The sequence below is a fragment of the Salvelinus sp. IW2-2015 genome, unplaced genomic scaffold (genome assembly GCF_002910315.2).
Source record: "Salvelinus sp. IW2-2015 unplaced genomic scaffold, ASM291031v2 Un_scaffold1986, whole genome shotgun sequence".
Classification (NCBI taxonomy): domain Eukaryota; kingdom Metazoa; phylum Chordata; class Actinopteri; order Salmoniformes; family Salmonidae; genus Salvelinus; species Salvelinus sp. IW2-2015.
The window spans coordinates 65,754-91,217 of NW_019943336.1; the positions used below are offsets into that span (position 1 = coordinate 65,754).

Consider the following 25,464-nt stretch of genomic DNA (forward strand, 5'->3'; position numbering starts at 1 on the left):
GGAAGGAGGGAGGGAATGACGCCTGTCCTTTAATTAACTTCTACTACAACTCCATCATCCACTAGAAACCAGCAGCAGCAGGCTGGTTGGGTACACAGATCAACAGACTGCTGTACTGTGGAAATGGTTTGTTTTCTAGTTGAGCTGTAGGCTATATGGCTATAATAATATTGCTATGAATTTGGTTTATTTGCTATTTAAAAAAGTACTTTAAACACTTAAATTAACAATCATGTGGATTTTAGAACTGTGTACACTTCTATTGGTTCTATTTCTATATTTGGAGTTCCCAACCTCTCTAACCGACTCTCAGGATAAAGACTCCCTTTGTTCTCTTGCAGACATAAAGAGAGAGCGAGAAAAAATACGCGTTTTTTTTAGGAGAATATAAAAAGGAAGGCCTCCCGTAGTTCCTCTCAGACAGCTACTGTCACGGCGCATTACTAGCTTTCCCTGAAGATGAAGATATCGGGCCAGCGTCAGAGAGAGAGAGAGAGAGAGAGAGCGTCCACCTACGCCTCCATGTACAGTGAATGATTCACTCACCCATGGTGTTAGTAGCTCTTCAGAGATATTGTAATAGAATGACTTCAAAGCTGCCCTGATCACATGGTTGCCTTTCCCTAGCCTTGGGGTAAACAAGCTAGTTAGCTAACACCAAGTTAATAGGCCATGCCATTGAAGCCATTAAGATTAGTGGGCTTTACACACGGTGTTGGGCAATGGAGATATGTGGTAGTACAGTAATGTCGGTGGTTAAGAGACAGACACTTTGGGCTGTGGTGCACCTAAAGTGGTGCACAAGGGGGGCGATGATGACACTGCATGGTGAGGTCATTAAACATGACATCATTGTCTGGACAGCAGCCAGGAGAGATGGTAGGCTTTCATCTCTCTCTTTCTCTCTCTCTCTCTCTTTCTCCTCTCTCTGCGCCCATTTCTCTTAAGACAACACAGACTACCTCTGTCAATCAGTCTCTATTTTCTGTCTCTCTTTCTATCTCTTTGTTTTCTCTCTCTTTCTTTCTTTTTAAGTGTCTATATTCGGTGTAGCCATTTACCTAGCCAGGCTGCCTGACTGCTTCTACATTCAACAACAAGTTAGCCCAAACAGAAACGGAAAAGACTCTCAGGAAACCAGGCAAGCCACTATTCATACTTCTTCTCAATTCATACAAGTTGGGATTCACCCCTGAGGGCAGATTGTGACTGTTGGGCCTCTCTGGACTGTGTTCAGAGTCACGCGATGGGGGCAATGGTCCCCTCCAGAGGCCAGTGGCCCCCCTCTATTTATACAGAGCCCTGTTCTGGTGTGACGGCTGCTGTTGTCTGTGGCCTGGCTCTGTGAATAACCAGCTTTCTCCTCTGTAGGACCACCATGCTAATAGGGAGCATGGGTTATAGGGGGACAGAGGGGCACTGTGGACTGGGCGCAAATGGAACACGCTAACAGAATGTTAGACTGACTCTCTGTCTCTTTCTGTCTCTTACACTCTCAATAAAGCTTTTTCTCGCTCATATTGTTCTCAACCACACTCTCTCCCTGTCTTTCTTTCTCTCTCTCTCTCTCTGGCATGTTATCCTTCTTGGATGTCTGCCGACATACAGTATGGTTGCATAGGTTTTGATGTACTAACACACACACATACACACACACACGACTAATGCCACTAACGCGTGCCCAAACTTGCGCCATGCGTCAGATTACTTCGACTGGGTGGAGCGTCTGCTGAACGAGGGAATATTCCAGAAGTCAGAATTTCAGGCATTTGCTGTCATTTGCTCCGGCACCTTGGTTATGCAGGCAGGGAGCAGCTGCTGTCATTACAGACACTGTACTGTGTGTGTGTGTGTGTGTGTGTGTGTGTGTGTGTGTGTGTGTGTGTGTGTGTCTTTCCCTACCAACGGCTTGGGAGAAACACTCTTGCTGCATCAACCAGCCACTCCCACACAGGGAGGAATGGGAATAGGATGATGTTGACCCAAAGCCACTGATCTTTGTGTTTTATATAGAGTTTTTATTTACGTACATTTCCACATGAAGTAACAGAAAACTAGTACTAAAAAAACAAACCTAATTGGTCCATAAAAATGTACTCATAACAGAATACCTGAGAGACTAACTACAGGTTTATAACCATAATTAAAACTAAGGTTTGGTTTGGACTACATAGATATGAGACTACTTTTAAAACCTGACGATGTTCTCAGTATCAACACACAGACACACGTTATTCCCCATATCGCCTCTCACAGCCCCACACTGCACTTGCTGGACATTCCCCAAACTTAAAGAGTTAAGATCTGGTGACAACTTGGTCTGGCTTTATTTCTGTACATCGCGTTTGTCGGCCATATTTGTTTATGCTGTGGTGTCTGGTGATCACAACCCTAGATCTGGATTCTGTGTCCTGTTTTGTGTTGCATTGACGGGTTGGGCTACTACTACTGCATGGATACTGTTAGGCCCAGTCCTAAAAGAAACTCTAGAACATTTTCTCCCTACAGATGTAGGGTCTTAAATTGATCAGCCTGTTGCAAGAGAACTTTCCTGCAGCCTCAACGCAGGGGGGGATTTAAAACTTGTGGTTTATTTGAGGTTTAAAATGTATTCTGAAGTTTGTAATTTCCACGGTTAAATTGCGGTCTTTTCCCTTCCAAAGAATGTATCAACCCCTACAAAAATGTATATTAATTATAATCCACATAATAATTCAAATGTCCTGATGCTGCAGGATTATTTTCTGGCTCAAATTAAGATCCTACATCTGTAGTTCCACCCTATGGTGTTTGTAGATCTGAGGGAAGTGGATAGTTGTAAGCAACATGGTGGAAGTTACCCAAGTCCATTTGTAAGACTAATAAAATCCTTACTTTATTTCTTAAACCTATCCAGCCCCTTCATATTTGAAATCACTAAATGGGAAGGGGCCTATGGCTAGAGGATAGGTCTCAGTATGGAAAGGGATGGGGACTAGTGTAATCGAAGAGGGTAGCAACTAGTCCTTTATAAATAGACAGGAAGCAAGCACACGTGGAATGATTGCTCAGAAATGCAGACAAACATTTAACCTGATGGGACATGAAGAAAGATAAAGATAGACAGAGAGAGATAAAGATAGACAGAGAGAGGGGTTGAGAGGTGCACAGGGGACATAGGACACCTTTTGCTCCTGTGTTGTCTTGTCTCCATGGACTTTAGTCCACCATTTTTACCTTATCAGTTGCTTATACAGAAATGAGCTTCATTATCTTCTTTAGTTTTCATAAACTAATCTATACTGAACAAAAATATAAACAAAACATGTAAAGTGTTGGTCCCATTTTTCATGAGCCGAAATTAAAGATCCCTGGATACCACGAATTTGCGGAGAAAAACTGAGAAAAAAAAGAAAAAATAAGAACAAAAAAGTTTTTTTACATCCTATTAGTGAGCATTTCTCCTTTACTAAAGATAATCGATTAACCTGACAGGTGTGGCATATCAATAAGATGGTTAAACAGCATGATCATTACACAGGTGCACCTTGTGCTGGGGATAATAAAAGGCAACTCTAAAATGTGCGGTTTTGTCACACAACACAATGCCACAGATGTCTCAAGATTTGAGGGAGCGTGCAATTGGCATGCTGACTGCAAGAATGTCCACCAGAGCTGTAGCTAGAGAATTTAATGTTAATTTCTCTACCAACATTGTTTTAGAGAATTTGACAGTACATCCAACCGGCCTCACAACCGTTGACCACGTGTAACCACGCCAGCCCAGGACCTCAACATCCGGCTTCTTCACTTGCGGGATTGTCTGAGGAGGGGGATGGGGGTGCTGAGTAGTATTTATGTCTGTTTGTGAGGAAAAACTCATTCTGATTGGCTGGGCCTGGCTCCCCAGTGGGTGGACCTGGCTCCCAAGTGGGTGGGCCTATGCCCTCCCAGGCCCACCCATGGCTGCGCCCCTGCCCAGTCATGTGAAATCCATAGATTAGGGCCTAATGAATTTAATTCAATTGACTGATTTCCTTCTATGAACTGTAACTCAGTAAAATCTTTGAAATTGTTGCATGTTGCGTTTATATTTTTGTTTAGTATATACTTTATTCATACAGGGGATCCCCCACTCTACCACTTCCACTGAAACATGGGCTTTTAGTTGTCCCTGTAAACTGGGTAAATTTCAACACCATTGAATGTAGGCTATGTTTGTTGATAGGATCCACTGTCATGTTTTGTTTCACTTATGGGACATCAACTGTTTCTGAGGTTGGCCTTTTGCAGATACTGTGGGTCTTCTGTTGCAATAGTAGACATGTCTGTCATCTCTGATGCCTTTTGTCGGTACAGACACATCAGAGAAAGTGATGCATCAGTTTGTCTGTATGCCATGTTGTTACTGTACTTTGGTAAGAATGTAGCCCAATTACTCAGCTGTAGTTGCAAGTAAAGTATAAGACAATGACTGAATTGTAAGAAAACTGGATGAATTTATGTTTCAAATTCGTTCCATGTAGAGTAAATAAAGTATTAAACATGAATACAGTCTTCGGGTCGCACGCGGACGGCAGGTGTCATAGATTAATGCGGGATTTAGTAATAGGCATGATATTTTCCAGTATTTTATCCATAGTCCTATAATGAAGATTTGGATAAATGAAAAACACCTTTGTAAGACGAATGTTCCATTACATAGGCCTCCGATACATTACATACATTATTTCAAGGATTAAAAGGGTTCATAGACTATAACCTATATAATGCATTCCAAATATTAGCTTATTGCTATTTAAATGAAGACGACAAATTCAGAGTTTTGTTTTCCAACACATTTTTCTTTTCGATAATCAGACTGGGTTAACTTATTTCAGTGAGCACGCGAAAATACTCTTCCAAGCAGAGTTGATGATCGTTTGTTGAGTAGCCTTACTGTGTCTGACTGCAAATATTTTCGAAAACGAATTGTTTCTATTTCGTGTATATTCGTGTATATTCCTATCAGATAGACTTTCAGCCTATAGCTATAGCGTGTACATTAATTGAACTGTAATGAAACAAATTATGTTTTAATTTAACAACTAGCTAGAAATGTACTACATTTCATGTAGCCTAAGTAGTGTGACATCAAAATGTAACATTAAAATAAATTATTTCAAATAAATTAATAAACTAAGCGTGAAAATGTATATCATTTACGACTAAACACATGCACCTTCAAAATACTAAGTTTTGCTCTTACAATTTTGATCACAGAAAACGAGAAACAAAGTGATGATATTGAAAATGTGTGCTACACGGAACGAGAAGGATGTGGACAACAATGTAAAAATTGAAAAGATTAAGGCAATTCCACCAACAACACTTTCACCTGCTATTTCATTGTATTAAGCAACTTTAAAACGACATTATCAACGAATGGAATATTTTCATCATCATTGCAATGCAGTGCAGCCAGCGTTCGTTGGCGTTGACGCGCGAGATACAATTCCCCACTGTAGGGCCTCGGCCTATCCAACCACGCAAAATTACGCCCCAAATAGTTCATAATACAGAGTTAAAGAAAAAGCCTGACAGCTCCTGACGACCAGCGGTGGAAAAAGTACTCAATTAGAACCTTAATAGAAAATGACTCAAGTAAAAGTGAAAGTCACCCAGAAAAATATTACTTGAGTAAAAGTCTAAAAGTATTTGGTGTTAAATATACTTAAGTATCAAAAGTAAATGGAATTGCTCAAATGTACTTAAGTATCAAAAGTAAAAGTACAAGTATAAATCATTTCGACTTCCTTATATTAAGCAAACCAGACAGCACAATCGTCCTTTTTTATTGGATAGCTAGGGGCACACTCCAACACTCAGACATAATTTACAAGCAACGCATTTGTGTTTAGTGAGTCCGCCAGATCAGAGGCAGTAGGGATGACCAGGGATGTTCTCTTGGTAATTATGTGAATTTGACCATTCTTGTCAAAATGTAACGAATACTTTGGGGTGTCAGGGAAAATGTATGGAGTTAAAAGTACATTATTATCTTAAGGAATGTAGTGAAGTAAAAGTAAACGTTCCATAAATATAAATAGTAAAGTACAGATACCGAAAAAAACGACTTAAGTAGTACTTTCAAGTGTTTTTACTTAAGTACTTTAAACCACTGCTGAAGACTATAGTCATCACTTAACCGAACTTCGAAATGTGACTTCTTCTCTCCCCGAGGCGCACGTCTTTGGAAGAGGGCTCGCCGATTATGGTTTTATAGAGATGGGGGGTGGTGGTTGCGCTCTGTCTATATATAAAGTCGATGGAGGATGCGTTGATGTATTGGTTCGTGTGTATTATCTCTTGTGTCGGCTGAGGTCAAGTGATCTCCCTTTTTTCTTCAAATGCCTTCGCCCCGCCTCCCTCGCAAAACTAGCGCTATGGGGTAGCTTATAAATAGGCTACTACAGTAGTAACAAAAGAATAGAACTTCCTTGAAGCGTGATGTCCGGCTGGTTAAACTCACTGGAATATTATGTTGTTTCAATCCGCAGCTTCCTGTGCACATTGGGAAGAGTCTGAACGGGATCATTGGCTATAGGCTACCGTCTCCAGGTGTCATACGCGCAGGTAAGTAGTACGATGTCTACTCATTTATTCTCACTCAGTCGGTCTGTAAACATTTTTTTCGTCAAGTCGGTGTGTGACAGTTGTTGTGACCGTTATTCTCACTCAGTCGGTCTGCACATTTTTTTGTCATCAAGTCGGTGTGTGCAGTTGTTGTTATGATCGCCGTGTGTGTTCCTCAATAAATACATTGCTTGAAATAGCCTACCTTAAAATATTATTACATTTCATAAATTACAATTATACTATAGCCTGTACACTTCCTTATTTGTATTTGATGTGGAGGGTCGACTAATTACAATAACAATGACCTCGTGTAACAGACAGTAGACTCAGCCACAGGAGAAAAACAACTTTTGAGGCATCAACAACTAGATCAATTTAAAAACGGGTTAAAAAAATAAAAAATAAAAACGGGTTACATCATCAACTGTAACCAATAAGAGGCGGGACTTCCGTTTCAGTTGCGGTGGAGTTCTCCACATCAACTGCTGTTTTATCACTGCCAGAGCCAAAGAAAATATGTAATAAGTGATAGAAATAAATATAAATTATTTAAAAATATATATATTATATAATGCAACAATACATGGGCTTGTCAATCTCAACTGTTCATTTCTGTATTATCAATAGTGGTGCTTAGGGTAGACCGAGGCTAAATTAACACTTTTTGCCTTTTACTTATTTCTGAAAAGATTGAGTTAGATTAATAATATTTTTATACAAACAACACACATGTCTCAGCTACCATTACACACTGTAACTAAGTTTCTAGGACACACAGACGTTTACAGTTCAACGAGAGTGGCGGAAGTGAAATGTTACAAGTAAATGTAACATGCTGCAGGGTTCAATGTAACGTTCTCTTCAATTGTAAAAATAAGTGGTAATTGAAAAATGTTATGATTTGAAACTGATATTTAGATGGAAATACACTAAGTTGTCAAAAATATTTTGATTACATTTTTTGGGCATGTCATATTGGCCAACAACTAATTATCAGCTATCAAAAGTATGACCTGTACTTAAAAAAAAAAGGTATTATCTTAGTTGTACTAGGAAACTTGATGTAAAGAAGTGAAATGTTATATCATTATGTGAATGTGTCTAAATACCATATAAAATACCAAATTATAAAATGTTTCATTTGACCACCAATTACTAATTTTATTCTAATCTGAGTCTTTTGAAAAAAATAATATAATAATTATTGTCATCAACTAATCAAAAGATCTATTCTTACGGATAAATTATATATGATTAGATACATGGGGAATGTTCCACTTGTCATAAAAAATGGAGGCATCAAGACTATTCACGTTAGGCCTCAAAACACTTTTTGGTCAATAAAATAAAAAATGATTGACTGGTGCTCCTAAAACGTCTCAGGTATGTAGAGACATTAACCAATTATTAGCACATTGAATGACAGCTTTCTAAGTGGTTTATGTAGCTGTTACAACTGACCCTGTGCATACTACCACTTGTGCCATAAAGGCCCATACTTCATGGCAGAGGACGCAGCATGCTGTTATTGTTCCATGACCATACTATCCTAACCTCATTGGCTTTTCTTGTCTTGTTTCAGATAGAGGAGAACTCTAGTCATCCTTCATACCCAGCTGATGGGTATGTGTGAATGTGTTAGTGTAGATGTGTCAGGCCTTGCAGTGCTGAAGCAGCACAGAATGGTTTGTGGGTAATACAGGGATACAGGCTGTACTGTGCTGTTGCAGTAACGCCTGGAGAAACATGGGAAAAAAGGATTGGAAGAGTGAAAGCAATACACAAATAGTTCCACCTGCTAAGCTAAGTCCTGGAGTGCCACGGTGTATGCAGGCTTTTGTTACAACCCAGCTCTAACACACCTGATTCAACTAATTGTGGTTTAAGACCACAATGAATTAAATCAGGTGTGCTGGAGCAAAAGCCTGCATACACCGTGGCCCTCCAGGACCAGAGTTGCCCAACCTGTGCTTACACCCATACTATCCTCTCAGACCTATGATAAGTGTCTAAGGCAAGGGCTTGAGAGTTCAGACTGGGTACAATAAAGATGGCTGTGGTGTTATGTGCATGTCTGTGACAACGTGAGCGAAGCCTGGACATCCGAGGCTTGTGACCGCCATTCTGTGACTGGCTGCCTTGCTGTAGCAGCACGTAAATATTGGAGTTCACCACTGCTGAAGCCTCCAGTATTGACGGTGCTGTTGAAGCAAAGCATTGCCGTTCGACATCAGTCTATGAGCTACCCATTTGAATTAAACAAATAGTTTATTTTTTATGTTTTATTTGTGTTCTTGATCAAATACATTCTCAATTCTATTTCAATTTAGAGAATTGTACTTTTGGAAATAGGAAATTGATGTCAAATAAAATATACTGTATAAAATTGAGACTAATGGTGAGGTGAAGCATATTGACATTATGGCCCTCAACATTATTATCCTTTGTCGCCATCTGCTGGTCAATCCAGTCTGACTCTCAGAGAATGGATCCATCTCAATAGTCTGAAGTCCACTGATATTACAGAACTGGACATGGAAAGGGAACCACTTTAGACTTTTGAGATGCACCCTGACACCGAGTTCACTTTTTCTTTCCTTCACCAAGCAGGCTCTGTGTGTCCTCTCTTCTGAGATGTTCTGCCCTGGGGGTTTCACTCAGTACAACGATCTCAGTATCCCTGCTCCTTTCAAACATGTAGTATTCAATCTTCTCCTCTTGGGAAACTGTCCTTGTGTCGATCAGGCGAAACCCATCCTTCAGAAGGGTGTCTACCAGCAGGCCCAGGACGTTGGTGCTGTTGAGAAGCTTTCTGTCATCCGGCTCAATAGWTACAAACCTGTAAGAGTAAAACAATGCAAGTTTGGTCTTTAAAAACTGTGCATAATATAGTGCTTTGAATAAACATACAAGAGTTATTACAGATCCAGTGTTTCCCCTAACATTACACAGCCGAGTGCCTATACACTAGGCAGCTACCTGCTCCCCCTATCCCCCTCCTGCCCCCCGGACTTCTCACTTCCCCTCTGCTGCTCCCCCAATGGACAATCCCTCAGGGACCATCTACCTGCCCCAATGGACATTTACCCTGCCCCCACCCCCCAATGGACATGTATTAGTGTTACAGTTGTAAATATGTATATATTTTAATTATTATTTGTATTGTTTCATTCACTTCTCTTTTTGACCTGCACTGTTGGAGCTCGGAGCTTAAGAATTTCACTGTACCCTGCAAGTACATCTGCAACTCTGTGCATGTGACTAATAAACTCATCATACAGTATGGAGCCCTTGAGGAATTGGCCAATGGGAGACACTGAGATGGGTATAATAGCCTACAGGTGAGTGTAACTTCCCCTCACCTGGCAGAGAAGTCGTCCCTGGCTAGTTGGTCAGTCCCACATTGGAACACCATGTCGTGGTGAGAGGGTCTCTGGACCGGTACAGGATGAGGTGTGCTGGAGTTCTGAGGCAGGTGTGRGAAATTYCCATTCAGATTTGGATGTKYCACRAAAATGGATATCCTTGTCGCCAAAGCCTCCAGAGTTTTGTTGTTGGAGCAGAATATTTGGAAGAATCCGTGAGTWTCCTGGACAGAGAAGCGCAACTCTAGAACCTCAACTCTGGATCGATGGATGTTCCTCTCAACCCAAAGTGCCAATGGATGCAAACCGTAGAACTGTGCTTCTTGAGCCAAGCCATTGTAGTCAGAGAATTCTGCTGGCAAGGTGATTTGACCTGTCCTCATATAATCCAGGATGTATTTAAAGAAAGTCCAATCTCTAWCTACAAAAACTTGTCCACTGATAACTTTAAAATCKGTGTCTTTGCCATCCAGGATCCTAGCTATTCTTGAGTCTTGGTGTCTTCTGAGAGTTGACAGAGTAGTGGTGAATTTTTGACCTCCAATATTGAATGATATTAAGTCCTGGGCACTCATGTTTAGATGACTGACAGTTTAAATCATTGCAGACAAGAATGGGTCTAAGGAGAGGAGTGGTATTCAGTGAACATATCCTGGCAACACCAACTGTAAACAAAACAAATCTCATGCTAGGTGAGTGCAGTCACATAACTTCAGTTGGAGAGGCTGGTGACAGTACAGAATGTTACCACCAGGGGCTAATATGAGCCACAAATTGAGATTGATCATTGAGCCCCAATGGAGAAAATTGAGTAATAAAACACAGGAGGTTGGAGGCACCTTAATTGGGGAGGACGGGCTCTTGGTAATGGCTGGAGCGGAATAATATCAAATAAATCAAACACATGGTTACCATGTGTTTGATGCCATTCAATTCATTCGGTTACAGCCATAATTATGAGCTGTCCTCCCCTCAGAAACCTCAGGTGGTACTAAAGTTACTAAATGGAGTAGTGAGGTTGGCCACCCAGGTGGTTGGTTTGGCTCCAGACAGTAGACATTGGTCTAAAGTTACATCTACATTCATTCAACATGGGATTAGCATTATCCTTTTTTTGTTGCATTGTTTTTTATGTTTTAGCTTTGTGTCTCTTTTATTCAGACTACCCTCCTGTCTGTTTAGTAAAGTAAATGACAGTGAGTGGCACTTAATCTGCACTCATCTGAAAAAACAGGAGGGGTAATATGTGAGAATATGTTTCTGTAGTTTCCCCAAGTTCAATATGATAATGTTTATTTAGTTGTAGGTAGTAAATTAAAGCAATGCTAAACAACAAAATGTAGTAGTGATTTTGTTTTTTGTTCAAATATTAGTGTAGCTACATTTGTGTGGATTAACAGTAAAGTCAATTCATTTTTTGTTTAATGTGTGAAGCATTGATCTTCAGTGATTCTTCATAATCAAGTCCTCCCTTTGGGCTCAAATCAAACCTATCTGTCAACAACAGCAAGCAATCAGTGTAAAGTAGCCAGCCATAGCATAGTTGATTAGCAAGTCGTTTGGTAATAATGTACAGTATCTTCATTTGAGACTAAAAAACAACTGGATATATTGCAGCAATTTAAGGGTATCAACTAGTAACATTACGCAACAATGTTGCAAGGAAGTCAGTTACACCAGGGGATGCACACATACTAGCCATAGGCCCTCCTCCCCCAATTGACAGGATTCCGTGGCTCCTCCTTGACGAGATTATCCCATCGCGGTGTATCACGTCTGGCCAGCCACCCTTCGGCAAAACAGCAGTACGTTTTCTCTTTTCCCACCGGAGCTTCAAGCGCAGGACTAGCTAAACATCCCGAACACAGACAGTAATGGCAGAAAACGCCGACTTGGATAACCACCGAATTAAGAGCTTCAAAAACAAGGGGCGCGATGTCGAGGTGAGAATCTAGCTAGGCTAACGTTAGCTGGCTGGCTAACTAGCCGTTAGCAACGAGTGCTAGCGAACACTCGGGGTTACCTTGCTCTCAATTCGGTTTGGTTGCTGCAGTATTCATTGTCCGTCCTTGTTGACGTTTTCTTTTTCTATAATGTGTCGCTGGTTATGATATATCATCCACATTCACTAACTAGTTAAAGTTTATCATGCGGAGCGGGCGCGGCTTTCGCAAGAAGGCCTGCTAGCTAGCCAGGGAAGTTGCTAACTCTGTGCTAGCAACTAGCTAGGTTGTGAGAAACATATACTTTTGGAAATTAACTCTTGGCATCAACTAAACTAAATGAAAGTAATAGTTATAATTGGTAAAAGGCACCAGACAACTAACTATCTTGATGTTGGTCATGGGCATGACATTTGATATTTCGAGTTGGCAAGTCAGTCACTGTAACTTAACTGAACTAGATACACTTACCAGCTAACCAAACCAGCTAATTATAGCTAGTTGTATGTGTCAAAATGGGCGGATGATGCACATTAACTGTTACAAAACAACTAGCACAACTCAACTTCCACGGCTGCAACAGCTGAGATTCAGCGTTATTAATCAGTTTATAATAATATACCCAGCTAACTAACTCATATGTGAATAAACAGCTTGCAATTCAATATCCCAGTGACCGCAGGGTGGGTGTTTAACAAACAGTGAGTTAGAGCAGTTGCACAATAAACACCATAGCACATCTGGAACTAAAGCTAATGATGCTACTGTCACCATGCAGCGGTCTAAGGCACTGCACCTCAGTGCTAGAGGCGTCACGACAGACCCTGCTTCGAATCCAGGCTGTATCACAACCTGCCGTGTTTGGAGTCCCATAGGGCGGTGCACGATTGGCCCAGCGTCGTCCGGGTTTGGCCTGGGTAGGCAGTCTTTGTAAATAAGAATTTGTTCTTAACTGACTTGCCTCCTTAAATAAAGGTAAAATTAAAACCCGATACTCAATGATTAGGGCCACACATTTAATTCAAAGGGACATGCCATTTCCCTTGTATCTGTATTGATCACACATCCTTAACATAAATATTCCACTTTTGGGACTACATAACATGTTGACTATCCCATATTCTTATGTATTAGAAACACAGTAATCTCGGATGGAGGGCATGATGGATTACTGTCCATCTGGTATGTGCTATATTGAGCGGAGAGGAAACAGAAGTGCGACATGGTTGTTTTGGGGCCAGTGTGACTTGCACATGTCTGACGACCCACCAGCCCCGCTGACAAGCTTGCAGCAGCTAAGCCAAGAATACGAGATGGATCACTTGTTGTCAGAGACGAAAGGCCTTGTCCAGATACAGCCCCTATCCTTTAAGCACAGTAACCTATCAGATCTATAGAAGTGCCCCAGGCCAGGGCAACACACACTCACCCTGCTCCTATGGTGCTGAATTCTACTGCATCAGAGAGGACACACACACACACAGCATCTTCAATGAGATTTAGGCTGTGTTTAGACTTCAAGGAATGTTAAAAGCTGTAGGTTACAGAACCACAGAGGGCCACAGTGACTGCTGTGTATGACGTTGTTACAATACAATAATAATCCCAACATATAACAGGATACTCCACAATCAACATTGGCTATGCAGAATTAGTAGTATTCAAATGTAAAGAAAGGTTGAAGACCTCTGGTGTGTTGTCCAGGAGCTGAGGCAGTCTTCCCTCTCACAGGAAGTCACCCTCTTGTCCCAGCATGGAATGAGTGTCCCAGAGAAATGCCTGGAATTCCATAGATTTTATCGATCGTTGTTGAGTTTCAGAGGTCTCTGACTACCTCCTACCAGCTGGCCAGCTGAGCCACTCTCAGGTGTTCTCTCATGGCTGATTCACTATCCTCCCTAAACACAGTTCCCACAAAAGGCAGTGTTGACAAAACATTGTGTTCCGTCTTCAATAGATGGAGCGTTTCAAACACATACGGAACCACATCAGATTTTTACTGCGACCTTGAGTTCGGGTGTCAGGGCAGGGTTTTGCCAGCAGCAGCGGGTCACACCTTTGAGTTGGTAGATAAACGTAAACAGAATCATTGCTTGCATGAGGGAGGTTACACAGCGTTAGTAATATGAACCAGGATGCCCCAACTGGCAATCAAGTTAACATGATCCTCTGCCGCCTGTTGCCAACATGCAGCAGTACACTTGTAATCTAAAGCCCAGTCTGTAAACAAAATGGAGCCAGTTCCAATTGACTAACACTGCATGGGGTTTGTTTGAGTGTATGGGCTGTCTTTTTAATGCTCCAGTAGTTAGGCTCTTCTCTGACTGTTCTCCTCTCTCTTACAGACTATGCGAAGACATCGCAATGAAGTGACAGTGGAGCTGAGAAAGGTGAGCCGAGCATCTCAATTGACTGTTTATAGTTCAGTCGCATCCAATGGACTAACCCATTAGCCTATTTCTGCTCCTTCCCACACTGAAATTTGAAAGGCTAGATCTCCACACTATCCTCTTGAGTTTCACCCTTCACCTCTCCCACCCTACCACACCTCTCTGGTCTCTGTTTGTGTCTTGGCCCACTCCACAGATGCCATTCCAGGGCTGCCGTGTCTGTCATGTACCTCTTATTTTGGTATGCGTGGCACAACAGACAGGCACTGTCATTTTAATTGATACATGCAGGTCCTTTTTCCAGCCTGTTAAGTCTCTCTGGGACTTGGATGTTAGGTGGAAGCAGGGTTATATAAGTAATTCATCTTTATTTTGATGGGAAATGTTGCAGTCTCTTTATCAAATAGGCGGAGACAGAGCAGCCTGGTCCACCCCCTGCCCCTTATGGGCTGCTCTGTCTGCTGAGTCGTTTTGTTTCTAAATAGGTATGTGTGAGGAAACTACCCTCCCTCTTATGCTCAGGTTGTTGTTGAAGAGTCAGGATGCCTTGGCTGTATTTAGGTCATCCCTCTCTTGCTCTCCCACCCTGTCAGAGAGGCCGGACTGGTCTTACCCCTCAGCCTTGGAGAGGGTTTCCCTCTCCTGGCCTGCGGAAGCGCAGAGCTCTGGCCAGGGGTCATTAAGCAGGTTCATCAGACACACAGGCTTGTCTTGGACGTATGACTCTATAACAGCTTTTCTGGGTAGAACCATGACCATTCCTCTGGATGTATGACTCTATAGCAGCTTCTCTGGGTAGAACCATGACCATTCCTCTGGATGTATGACTCTATAGCAGCTTCTCTGGGTAGAACCATGACCATTCCTCTGGATGTATGACCCTATAGCAGCTTCTCTGGGTAGAACCATGACTATTAGAGGGGATGGTGCCAAACTGAATTTAGATCAGCGTCTGGGGGGGACTTTCATTCCACTGGAATATGACTCTTGAGCTAGAGCTGAGATGATACAATAAAAATGATTGACACCGACCATACCGGTCACTTATTGCACGCATTTAGCTGATATCGTTCATTACGATAAGAAGCCTATATTAGAGAAAAGAGAAGTTTGAAATCAAATACATTTGCTAAAATGGGTGATTTGAGAAAATGTACAAGCATCATACTAGTAGTTTAAAGGATCATTTTAAACTGTGGTGCACATCAATGTTCTGAACTTATCATTATTGCATCAATTCAGACAATTTATCGCGGTATGGATTTTTGTCCATATCTCCCAGCTCTACTCTGAGCCCTTGGTTTTTGCACTAAGGCCCCAACGTGTCCTCTGAATGCGRCTTGCAGAAGTGTTTCAGGAAATCTGAGCTGACCAGCAGTTTTGTAGAAACATATATACAGGCCTGTATGATTTGACAAGAAGTGTGAGAGAACTTCTGTTTTTTTCTGCTAAAAAGCCATGTCCTACCCTTACAGAAGAGCAAACCACTAATGTAGGATGAGTGCCACAGCAGTTCTCTCATATAGCAGTATGTGTGCTGCAGAAGGGAACCGTCTGTGCAGAGATGGATGCATTCCTCCCTCGTGATATCTGCCACTAACGTCACTGGGAGGTTATGGGAGCAGTCTTAGCCTGTAGGAGTCAAGCAGGGAATCTATTCCCTCACTGTGTGGGTGAATGTTTCCAATAGCATTCACTCCTATATTCCTTCTAGGATTCAACACTTAAAATGTATATATACATTTTTCCCCCAGAACAAACGAGATGAGCACCTTCTGAAGAAGAGGAACGTTCCACAGGAGGAGAGCCTGGAAGACTCAGACATAGACTCTGACTTCAAAGGGGTGAGTCAGTCCTCATTATCTCTCACACTACGACTTCAAGTTCAGGAATGACAGGAATATGTTTCCTAGCTCTAACCTTGCAACATGTAAACGCGTAGCTACAGAAAATCTCACAACTCTAGTTTTTTGTTTTGCAGCAAAATGTAACATTGGAAGCCATCTTACAGGTAAGCCTGCATTCTGTCAGTGTTGTTGATCCATCCCGTACATACATCTTGAACTGTTGGAGCTAATCTTGTGTTCTCGCTCTCCTTCCTGTCAGAATGCTGTCAGTGACAATGGACTCATCCAGCTCAGTGCCGTGCAGGCAGCCAGAAAACTCCTGTCCAGTGACAGAAACCCCCCCATCGACGACTTGATTAAGTCCGGCATCCTACCCATCCTGGTCAAATGCCTGGAGAGGGACGATAAGTAAGTCTGCTTTATGGGGGGGGGGACTGTATGGGGCACCTTTGCCCTGGAAGAGTAATTGAAAGATGAGGGTGGTAAATTGCCCCTGTGGTAATTCTGTGTGATGCCCCCGTTCAAAAGTTGGAGAAGTGCGAAAGGAGAGAAGGCTGAAAACCGGAGCGTGAATGAGTGGGTAGACTAGCCCCGTATGTGTCAGACTGCTCTCTCTCCAATGTCTCTCTGCATTCTCTGTCATGCTCTGGGGCTACTGGTGTGCCCTCCCTCTCCTCCGCATGGCTGAGCTGATGTGAACACTGTAGCAGGCTGCAGACACACAGACGGATAGGAGAGAAAGTGTGTGTTCCGCTCTACTGCTCTAGCGCTGCCCCACAGCTGACAGCTCTGTCTCTTCAGTGATGGGGAGCGATTAGGGGGGACTCCCCTGGACAGGGACTGGTGGATGGGGGTGGGATGAGGGGGAAAATGGATGGGCTTAATGTGCAGGGTGGGGTGTCAGGCTTGGACAGGCGCAGGGCTGCTGGAGACGTGGGGGATTTATGTGTTTTGTAGACAGGGGAGGGTAGGGGAGGTTGGGTGATAGAGGCAGGAGCGTGAGGCAACGCCAGAGAGAGACAGAGAGAGAGATAGATAGATATACACACACTACCGTTCAGAAGTTTGGGGTCACTTAGAAATGTCCTTGTTTTGAAAGAAAGCAAATTTTTTGTCCCTTCAAATAACATCAGATTGATCAGAAATACAGTGTAGACACTGTTAATGTTGTAAATGACTATTGTAGCTGGAAACGGCTTATTTTTAATGGAATATCTACATGGGCGTTCAGAGACCCATTATCAGCAACCATCACTCCTGTCTTCCAATGGCACGTTGTGTTAGCTAAACTTGGATTATCATTTTAAAAGGCTAATTGGTCATTCAAAAACCCTTTTGTAATTGTTAACACAGCTGAAAACTGTTGGGCTGATTAAAAAAGCAATAAAACCGGCCTTCTTCAGACTAGTTGAGTATCTGGAGCATCAGCATTTGTGGGTTTGATTACAGGCTCAAAATGGCCAGAAACCAATAACTTTCTTCTGAAACTCATCAGTCTATTCTTGTTCTGAGAAATGAAGGCTATTCCATGCGAGAAATTGCCAAGAAACTGAAGATCTCGTACAACACTGTGTACTACTCACTTCACAGAACAGTGCAAACTGCCTCTAACCAGAATAGAAAGGAGTGGGAGGCCCCGGCGCACAACTGAGCAAGAGGACAAGTACATTAGTGTCTAGTTTGAGAAACAGATGCCTCAAGTCCTCAACTGGCAGCTTCATTAAATAGTACCTGCAAAACACCAGTTTCAACGTCAACAGTGAAGAGGCAACTCCGTGGATGCTGGCCTTCTAGGCAGAGTTGCAAAGAAAAAGCCACATCTCAGACTGGCCAATAAAAAGAAAAGATTAAGATGGGCAAAACCACACAGACACTGGACTGAGGAACTCTGCCTAGGCCAGCATCCCGGAGTCACCTCTTCACTGTTGACGTTGAGACTGGTGTTTTGTGGGTACTATTTAATGAAGCTGCCAGTTGAGGACTTGTGGGGCATCTGTTTCTCAAACTAGACACTGCAATGTACTTATCCTCTTGCTCAGTTGTGCACTGGGGCCTCCCACTCCTTTCTATTCTGGTTAGAGGCAGTTTGCGCTAACACAAGGTGCCATTGGAACACAGGAGTGATGGTTGCTGATAATGGGCCTATGTAGATATTCCATTAAAAATCTGCCGTTTCCAGCTACGATAATCATTTACAACATTAATAATGTCTACACTTCATTTCTGATCAATTAGATGTTATTTTAATGGACAAAAATGTCGTTTTTCTTTCAAAAACAAGGGAATTTCTAAGTGACCCCAAGCTTCTGTTTGTCTCTTCATATAGCTAGGCTCATTTACTCTCTCCTCTTCCCCAGTCCCTCTCTCCAGTTTGAGGCTGCCTGGGCGTTGACCAACATAGCATCAGGGACGTCACAACAGACTCAAGCTGTTGTCAAATCTAGTAAGTAGTTTCTCGTTCTTCTGTGTCCCAGTTTCAAACTGACCCATCAGGCATACATAATGGACCTGTCTATATGAGCCAACCTATCCATCTGGTTCCTGGTATAGAAACGCCTGCTCTCAACTGTCTTCCCCATCTCTCTGTCTCTTGTCTGCCAGACCCTCACTCTACCTCTTGTCTAACTAATCTCTCTCTCTACCTCTAATTTATGTCTCTCTCTCTACATCTAACTGATGTCTCTAACTGATGTCTCTCTCTACCTCTGTCTAACTGATGTCTCTGTCTCTCTCTGTTGTCTGCAACGTTGTCTAACATATGGGTCTGCCTTTCTCTCTACATGTCCAGATGCYGTGCCKCTATTCCTGCGGCTGCTACAATCTCCTCACCAGAACGTATGTGAACAGGCCGTGTGGGCGCTAGGCAACATCATCGGTGAGTGATGGCTCACACACATGCATACACACACACACTGGCCGATGCCAGTCAATGACACCTGTGTTCTTCCGTGCAGGCGATGGACCGCAGTGCAGGGATTACGTAATCTCCCTGGGCGTAGTCAAGCCCCTGCTGTCCTTCATTAACCCCTCCATCCCCATCACCTTCCTCCGCAACGTCACCTGGGTCATCGTCAACCTCTGCCGCAACAAGGACCCACCACCCCCCATGGAGACAGTACAGGAGGTAAGACAGACAGAGATGTGTGAGACCCAGCACAGTCATTCAATCTAACTGAATTTCATTAATATCCAATTACGATCTTGTCTCATCGCTGCAACGGGCTCGGGAGAGGCGAAGGTCGAGTGATGCGTCCTCCGAAACATGTCCCGCAAAACCACGCTTCTTAACACCAGCCCGCTTAACCTGTAAGCCAGCTGCACCAATGTGTTGGAGGAAACACCGTCCAACTGACGACCGAAGTCAGCCTGCCCAGCCCGCCACGAGTTGCTTTAGCGCGATGATCCAAGTAAAGCCCCCCCGGCCAAACCCTCCCCTAACCCAGACAACACTGGGCCAATTGTGCGCCGCCCTATGGGACTCCTGGTCACGGCCGGTTGTGACACAGCCTGGAATCGAACCCGGGTCTGTAGTGACGCCTCAAGCACTGCGATGCAATGTCTTAGACTGCTGCGCCACTCGGGAGGCCAATCTGACTGAATTATGATCTTCACATAGACGTTTGTGTCGTCAATATTAGCTGAACCCTTTGCCCAACAGCTCTGGCTGTGTTCCATGTGTTTGGCTCTGAGGACAATCAGACGATGGGGGGTTTGATTAGGGAAAGTGGTCTGGGACTTTGGGTGCTGCCTAGCATTCTGCTTCCCTGTTCCCAACCATCCTCTAGCCTGGTCCTGGAGGTCTGCAGTGTCTGCCTGCTGAAACAGAAAACACCCTGGGTGTGTTTGATCAGCTCAATAGAGTCGCTTCATTGTACGCCTCCACTCATTATGCCTGACTCTCTCTCTCCTCCTCTTCCAGATTCTACCTGCTCTCTGTGTATTGATATACCACACTGATATAAATGTAAGTATCCCCCTATTATCACAACATCAAAGCTAGTTGCTTTGCCATTTCCTATGGAAATTCCCTGGTTCTAACGCCGTCCTCTCTCTCTGTGGTCAGATCCTAGTGGATACAGTGTGGGCCTTGTCCTATCTCACAGACGGAGGGAACGAACAGATCCAGATGGTCATCGACTCGGGGGTCGTCCCCTTCCTCGTCCCCCTGCTCAGCCACCAAGAGGTCAAAGTTCAGGTATGTCTGCTTCCTTTCCCTTGATTGGAAGTAGGATTAGGGCTGTTACGGTGACCGTATTACCGCCACATCAATGGTCATTAGTCATGTCCGCAGTCAAATGCCACTTGACCGTTAGTCAGGGTAACTAGGCTTCTCAAGCTCTGATGCTGCTGCTGTTCATTAGTAGCCTACCAAACTTGCTAATTGCCTGGTACTTAGCACTCTATTGTCCCTCTAATCACTCTGAAATTAATGCAAATGTATTTGAAAATCTAATCAAACACTTCATGAGAGCTCATGTTGCGCAACATTTGAATAGGCTATGCAATTGCGTGAGAAAACAGTGATGGCTTCTATTAAAAAGAGGATCCCATCAGCTTTCTATTGGCTAGGCCTACTATATTTATTTCTCAACTTTCCTAATATTAGGCACATTGCTTCTCTTTACAACAGGAGTATAGCCTACCTGCCTGGCATGAAAATAAACCACGGGGAAAGCGTCCTTCATTCGCTATACAAGTGCATAGCTTGCATAATTTTTTCCCCCCTACACCTGTTCCGACCCCCCTACACCTGTTTTTTTTTTTTTAATTGCTCAACACAGAATAGCCGCATTTGCAAACAACTTAAATTGTTTGGAGAAAATATCCTTTCTTTAATTTAGTTATGTTCAATTGTGTTCTTCATACTATAAAATAATGCCATGGAATTCTAAGTAAATCTAGTCTGCTAAACTAGTGTAGCCCACAGCCATATGGCATAGCCAGGTCAGGACCTAACATAAGGACAACTCAGAGTATGTTATTCTGTTCTTCTGAAATAGACTACATTTTCTTTAGAGCTGTCTAAAATAGTGGATTTATTGTGAAGGTGTAGGCTATATTACATTGATTTATTAGATGTTCCAAAGGTCTGCATCAGTGTCTTGTAGGCTATGCGTGGAAGCCAGGAGATGCTAAATGTGTTTAAGTAAAGGTCAATTACCGTGTGAATGACCGTTTATTTGCTTGACAATCACCGGCTGACAAAATTTCATGACCGCCTCAGCCCTAAGTAGGATGAAGTCGCCCCTATTCTGATCTAAGGTCAGTTTCCAGTTTTCCCTCTAATGGTTGAGGTTAGGCTTGTGGGAAGGGTAATATACCTGGAACTTACTGTACGGAATGTGTGACGTCATTAATAACCACCTATGATGTCATATCCTGTAGACTGCAGCTCTGAGGGCAGTGGGGAACATTGTGACGGGGACAGACGAGCAGACGCAGGTGGTGCTCAACTGTGACGTCCTCTCGCACTTCCCCAACCTGCTCACACACCCCAAGGAGAAGATCAACAAGGTAACAGCCACACGTTTAGATGCTTATGGTGGCATATGTTTGTTTTGCTGTAACTAAGTCCTGTACCGTTGCAATGGGATGGACCCCAGTGTCGTTTATTTCCAACAGTATCTATACTTCTGTGTAACGGTCTCAGTCGTACTCATGTGGTCCATGGTGTGCGTGTCTGTGGGTTTCTCTCAGCTGAATGGCTTCCTGTGTGTGTGTGTATCCCTCCCGCCCACTAGGAGGCGGTGTGGTTCCTGTCCAACATCACAGCAGGCAACCAGCAGCAGGTGCAGGCCGTCATCGACGCTGGCCTGCTGCCCATGATCATCCACCAGCTGGCTAAGGTGAGTCACTGAGCCCTTATGTAGCCCTACGAAGCATTATGTAGCCCAAATGTTCTTGTGGAGATCTGTAAGGAACACTACCCTAACCACTGACAACCTCTCTCTGTGTTTGTCTGCAGGGAGACTTTGGCACACAGAAGGAGGCAGCCTGGGCCATCAGCAACTTGACAATAAGTGGAAGAAAAGATCAGGTATGTTCTACCAGGGCTGTTTCCATCAATACCCAATTCATACAGCGTTGTGTTTTATATGGTCCTGATTGGCTGGTTAAGTTCACCTGTCTGTAGGCAAAGCAAGGCCCTGATAGGCTGATCTGCTATGTTCTACCCGACCCTATAGGTGGAGTACCTGGTGCAGCAGAATGTGGTTCCTCCGTTCTGCAGCCTGCTGTCTGTTAAGGACTCCCAGGTGGTTCAGGTGGTCCTAGACGGCCTCAAGAACGTCCTCATCATGGCCGGGGACGAGGCCAGCACCATCGCTGAGATCATAGAGGAGTGTGGAGGTCAGTGTGTGTGTGTTAGAGGGGGAAGTGCTTGTGTGTCAGTTCACCATGTTGCCATTGTATGACAGTGTAGTGTTGCTACTGTGAAGCACACATTCTAGATTGATTCACTGTGATGGACTTTCATGCTAATTTCTCTCTGCCCATCAGGTCTAGAGAAGATCGAGAACCTTCAGCAGCATGAAAACGAGGACATCTACAAACTAGCCTTCGAGATCATCGACCAGTACTTCTCAGGAGACGATGTGAGTACCTCTGCTCTAACAGAAGCCCTACAGTTTGCACACCGTTAGAACCCAGCGCTGTCCTGACAGTGCTGTGCTGGGTGTAGGATGTGTGCTACAGAAACGCAGGGCCTTTTTCCTCCACTTCCTCTGTCAATGGGGTAAGATGAATCGGCTATAGGCCTTGCTACATAATTCTATATAAAATCGAATGAAAAATGGAACTATGTTTTCTGTAGTGACAATGAATCTCGTCTCCACTCTGTGTGTTTGTTCATCTATGGCACCACCCTGATCCATTTCTTCTTTTCCTTCTCTCTTTTTAGATTGACGAGGATCCCAGCTTGATCCCCGAAGCCACTCAGGGCGGAACCTTCAACTTTGACCCCGCCACCAACCTGCAAGCAAAGGAGTTCAAGTTTTAAAGGCAAWCGTCCACCTAGTAGGTCTAACTCTCTAGCTGCTCTGAACCCTCCAGTCACCTCCTTCCCAACATCAATCACTGACTCACTAACAACAACAGTTCAAGCACTGAAGGAAGGATCATTGTTATCCATCTCTTTTCAAGCATCTCACAGCGATGCTTATAAATGTTCCAGAAAGAGAAAACGCCTCGTCCGTCATTCCTGCAKTTGCCAAAAAGTTGCTATTATCCCCTCTTACTCAGACATGTTCACACACACATACACCCTGAAGAGACTGAAGTCATCTGTGTGCATGGACCAATGATCTTGTTCTACCAATCATCATATCAGCAAAGAAGAGGAATGGTCTCATTTAAAGGCGTGCTCTTCTCTGGAGTCTGGTCTCATGGTCTGGGATCAGAGCACGTTGGACACAGCGACTGAAGACACTCAACCTCCGAGTTAATTGACTCTTTTGAGGAGTACGGACAGCATCTAGGCCGTCCTTTGTTAAACATTTTAATTGATGACCTCATCAAAGGGCTGTTAATTATTCAGTCCTCATTGAACTACAGTTTTTTTGGAACAGAACACTGAGAATGAATGCTCTCAAAACCCTTCTCAGAGGGTAGAGAATTGAGCAGTTGACATATTCCCAAGTGGACTGAACAGAATTCAACAACCACCCACCACTATAATATTATYCCTTTTTCCTTTTAGTTGTGAAATCATCATGAAAAACAATGGATTTAAAGTACAAAAAATATATATTTAAAATTATGCAACAGGGAAAGTCTGAAATTAATAACAAGGAAGACTTTGTAGCATTGATCTATGGATGGCTTGCTGGTGGAATGGTTTTTGGGTTGAGAGGAGGGGGAAGGGGAATGGAGTTGAGCTGGAACCAAACGCACCTCTCCTCAGAACCTCTAAACTGGGTTTTGGATCAGTCCCTCTTACCAGGTTCTATCCTCTGAACGAGAAACCCCTCAACAACGAATAAGCCTTAAAAACCAGGCTTCAACTGGGCTTTTCCAAAAGACACATCTCTTGCAGGGGAGACATATCGTCGGACATTGAATTTAATGACTCAAGAATTTGAGGAAATATTTTGGAAAGATATATCGGTAGAGGGACAGAGAAAGACAATGTAACACTGATTTCATCTGTGTAGATTCCACATCTGCAGTTTCTATTCAGTCTTATGCACACTTCAGAGTCACCCCTCCCTCTGCTTACTGTGTGTGGAAAGCAATGTTTGCTTCAATAAGTCAAAGCTATGGTTGCATTGCAATGGTCCATTGACCATACAGTTGTTCTATATGCTACATCTAATTTTACAATTTAAGAGTATTTCCCCAACTGTCTGAAGTTCGGTCTGTACAAAGCAGCTGCATTTTGCCAGTCATCCATCGATCGGTTCACTTTGCGAGGCTGTAATGTTTTTACTGTTAAAAGATTAACAGGGAAGTTTGTTTTTAAACGTGTAACGTGATCGATGACTTGATTGAAAATTCTCTTGTGAACTGGACTTTTGTCTTGATTTCCCTCAAGCATTTATTTGTGAAAGGACCGGAAAAAACRAAAATTACATTTGGACTAATGTAGTTATGTTTTGGCTGCTAACTACTGAGAAGGAATGGGGATTATTTCAGGGGAGCGGCCCACGCCTTTTTGGACTAGCCATTCACAACTGMTGAACAAAGTCTAGCTGGTGTACAGTCATTGATCTAGATTCTAGAGACATAGAATGAGAGCCACTTTAAAGAATGGAATTTTTTGTCTTGTATCAGAAACTGATACAAGCTTATGCTTTTGGGCAAGATTTTTACTTGCTAACGAAACATGTACTAAAGACGAAAAAGCAACAGATAGCATTTTGGCCTCTGTCTTACTTTTTATACATTTTAGAATCCATATCTCTTTAAGGTGGCTCACAATGTTCCTTTCAACTCTTGTGCATATTAAAGAAAATGAGTTGAAATCCATTTTGCCTTTTGTTTTTTAATTTTGGTAACTTATGTTTATTGCACTAGGTAGACTGAGAACCATGGCAAATGCACACTGTTTATTTGGATCCCCATTTCGTTTTTGCAGAAGCAGCAGCTACTCTTCCCGGGGGCTAAAAAACTGATAGAGAAGGACAGTCGCACAAATGTAAAATACCAGTGGTGGAAGAAGTACCCAATTGTCACACTTGAGTAAAAGTAAAGATACCTTAATAGAAAATGACTCAAGTGAAGTGAAAGTCACCCAGTAAAATAATACTTGAGTAAGTCTAAAAGTATGGGTTTTAAATGTACTTAAGTATCAAAAGTATAAATAATTTCAAATTCCTTATTATGT

At 43.0% G+C, this 25,464-nt stretch overlaps 1 protein-coding gene across 2 annotated transcripts; it reads left to right on the forward strand.

Annotated features, from left to right (window-relative positions):
* Positions 1 to 11,695: 11,695 nt before the first annotated feature.
* kpna3 (karyopherin alpha 3 (importin alpha 4)) lies at positions 11,696 to 25,106 on the forward strand. 2 transcript variants are annotated; one of them, XM_070439868.1, is made up of 16 exons: positions 11,696 to 11,905; positions 14,251 to 14,295; positions 16,050 to 16,139; positions 16,277 to 16,306; positions 16,402 to 16,550; positions 18,500 to 18,585; positions 18,925 to 19,017; positions 19,097 to 19,266; positions 20,062 to 20,106; positions 20,206 to 20,337; positions 21,528 to 21,656; positions 21,884 to 21,988; positions 22,108 to 22,179; positions 22,328 to 22,490; positions 22,641 to 22,735; positions 23,041 to 25,106. In XM_070439868.1, exons 1-16 carry the CDS (start codon positions 11,837 to 11,839, stop codon positions 23,137 to 23,139), a joined length of 1,572 nt encoding a protein of 523 aa, XP_070295969.1. In that variant the 5' UTR covers positions 11,696 to 11,836; the 3' UTR covers positions 23,140 to 25,106. The 2 variants fall into 2 exon arrangements, with proteins under 2 accessions (XP_070295969.1, XP_023995791.1); XM_024140023.2 differs by having other exon boundaries at positions 18,931 to 19,017.
* Positions 25,107 to 25,464: the final 358 nt, after the last annotated feature.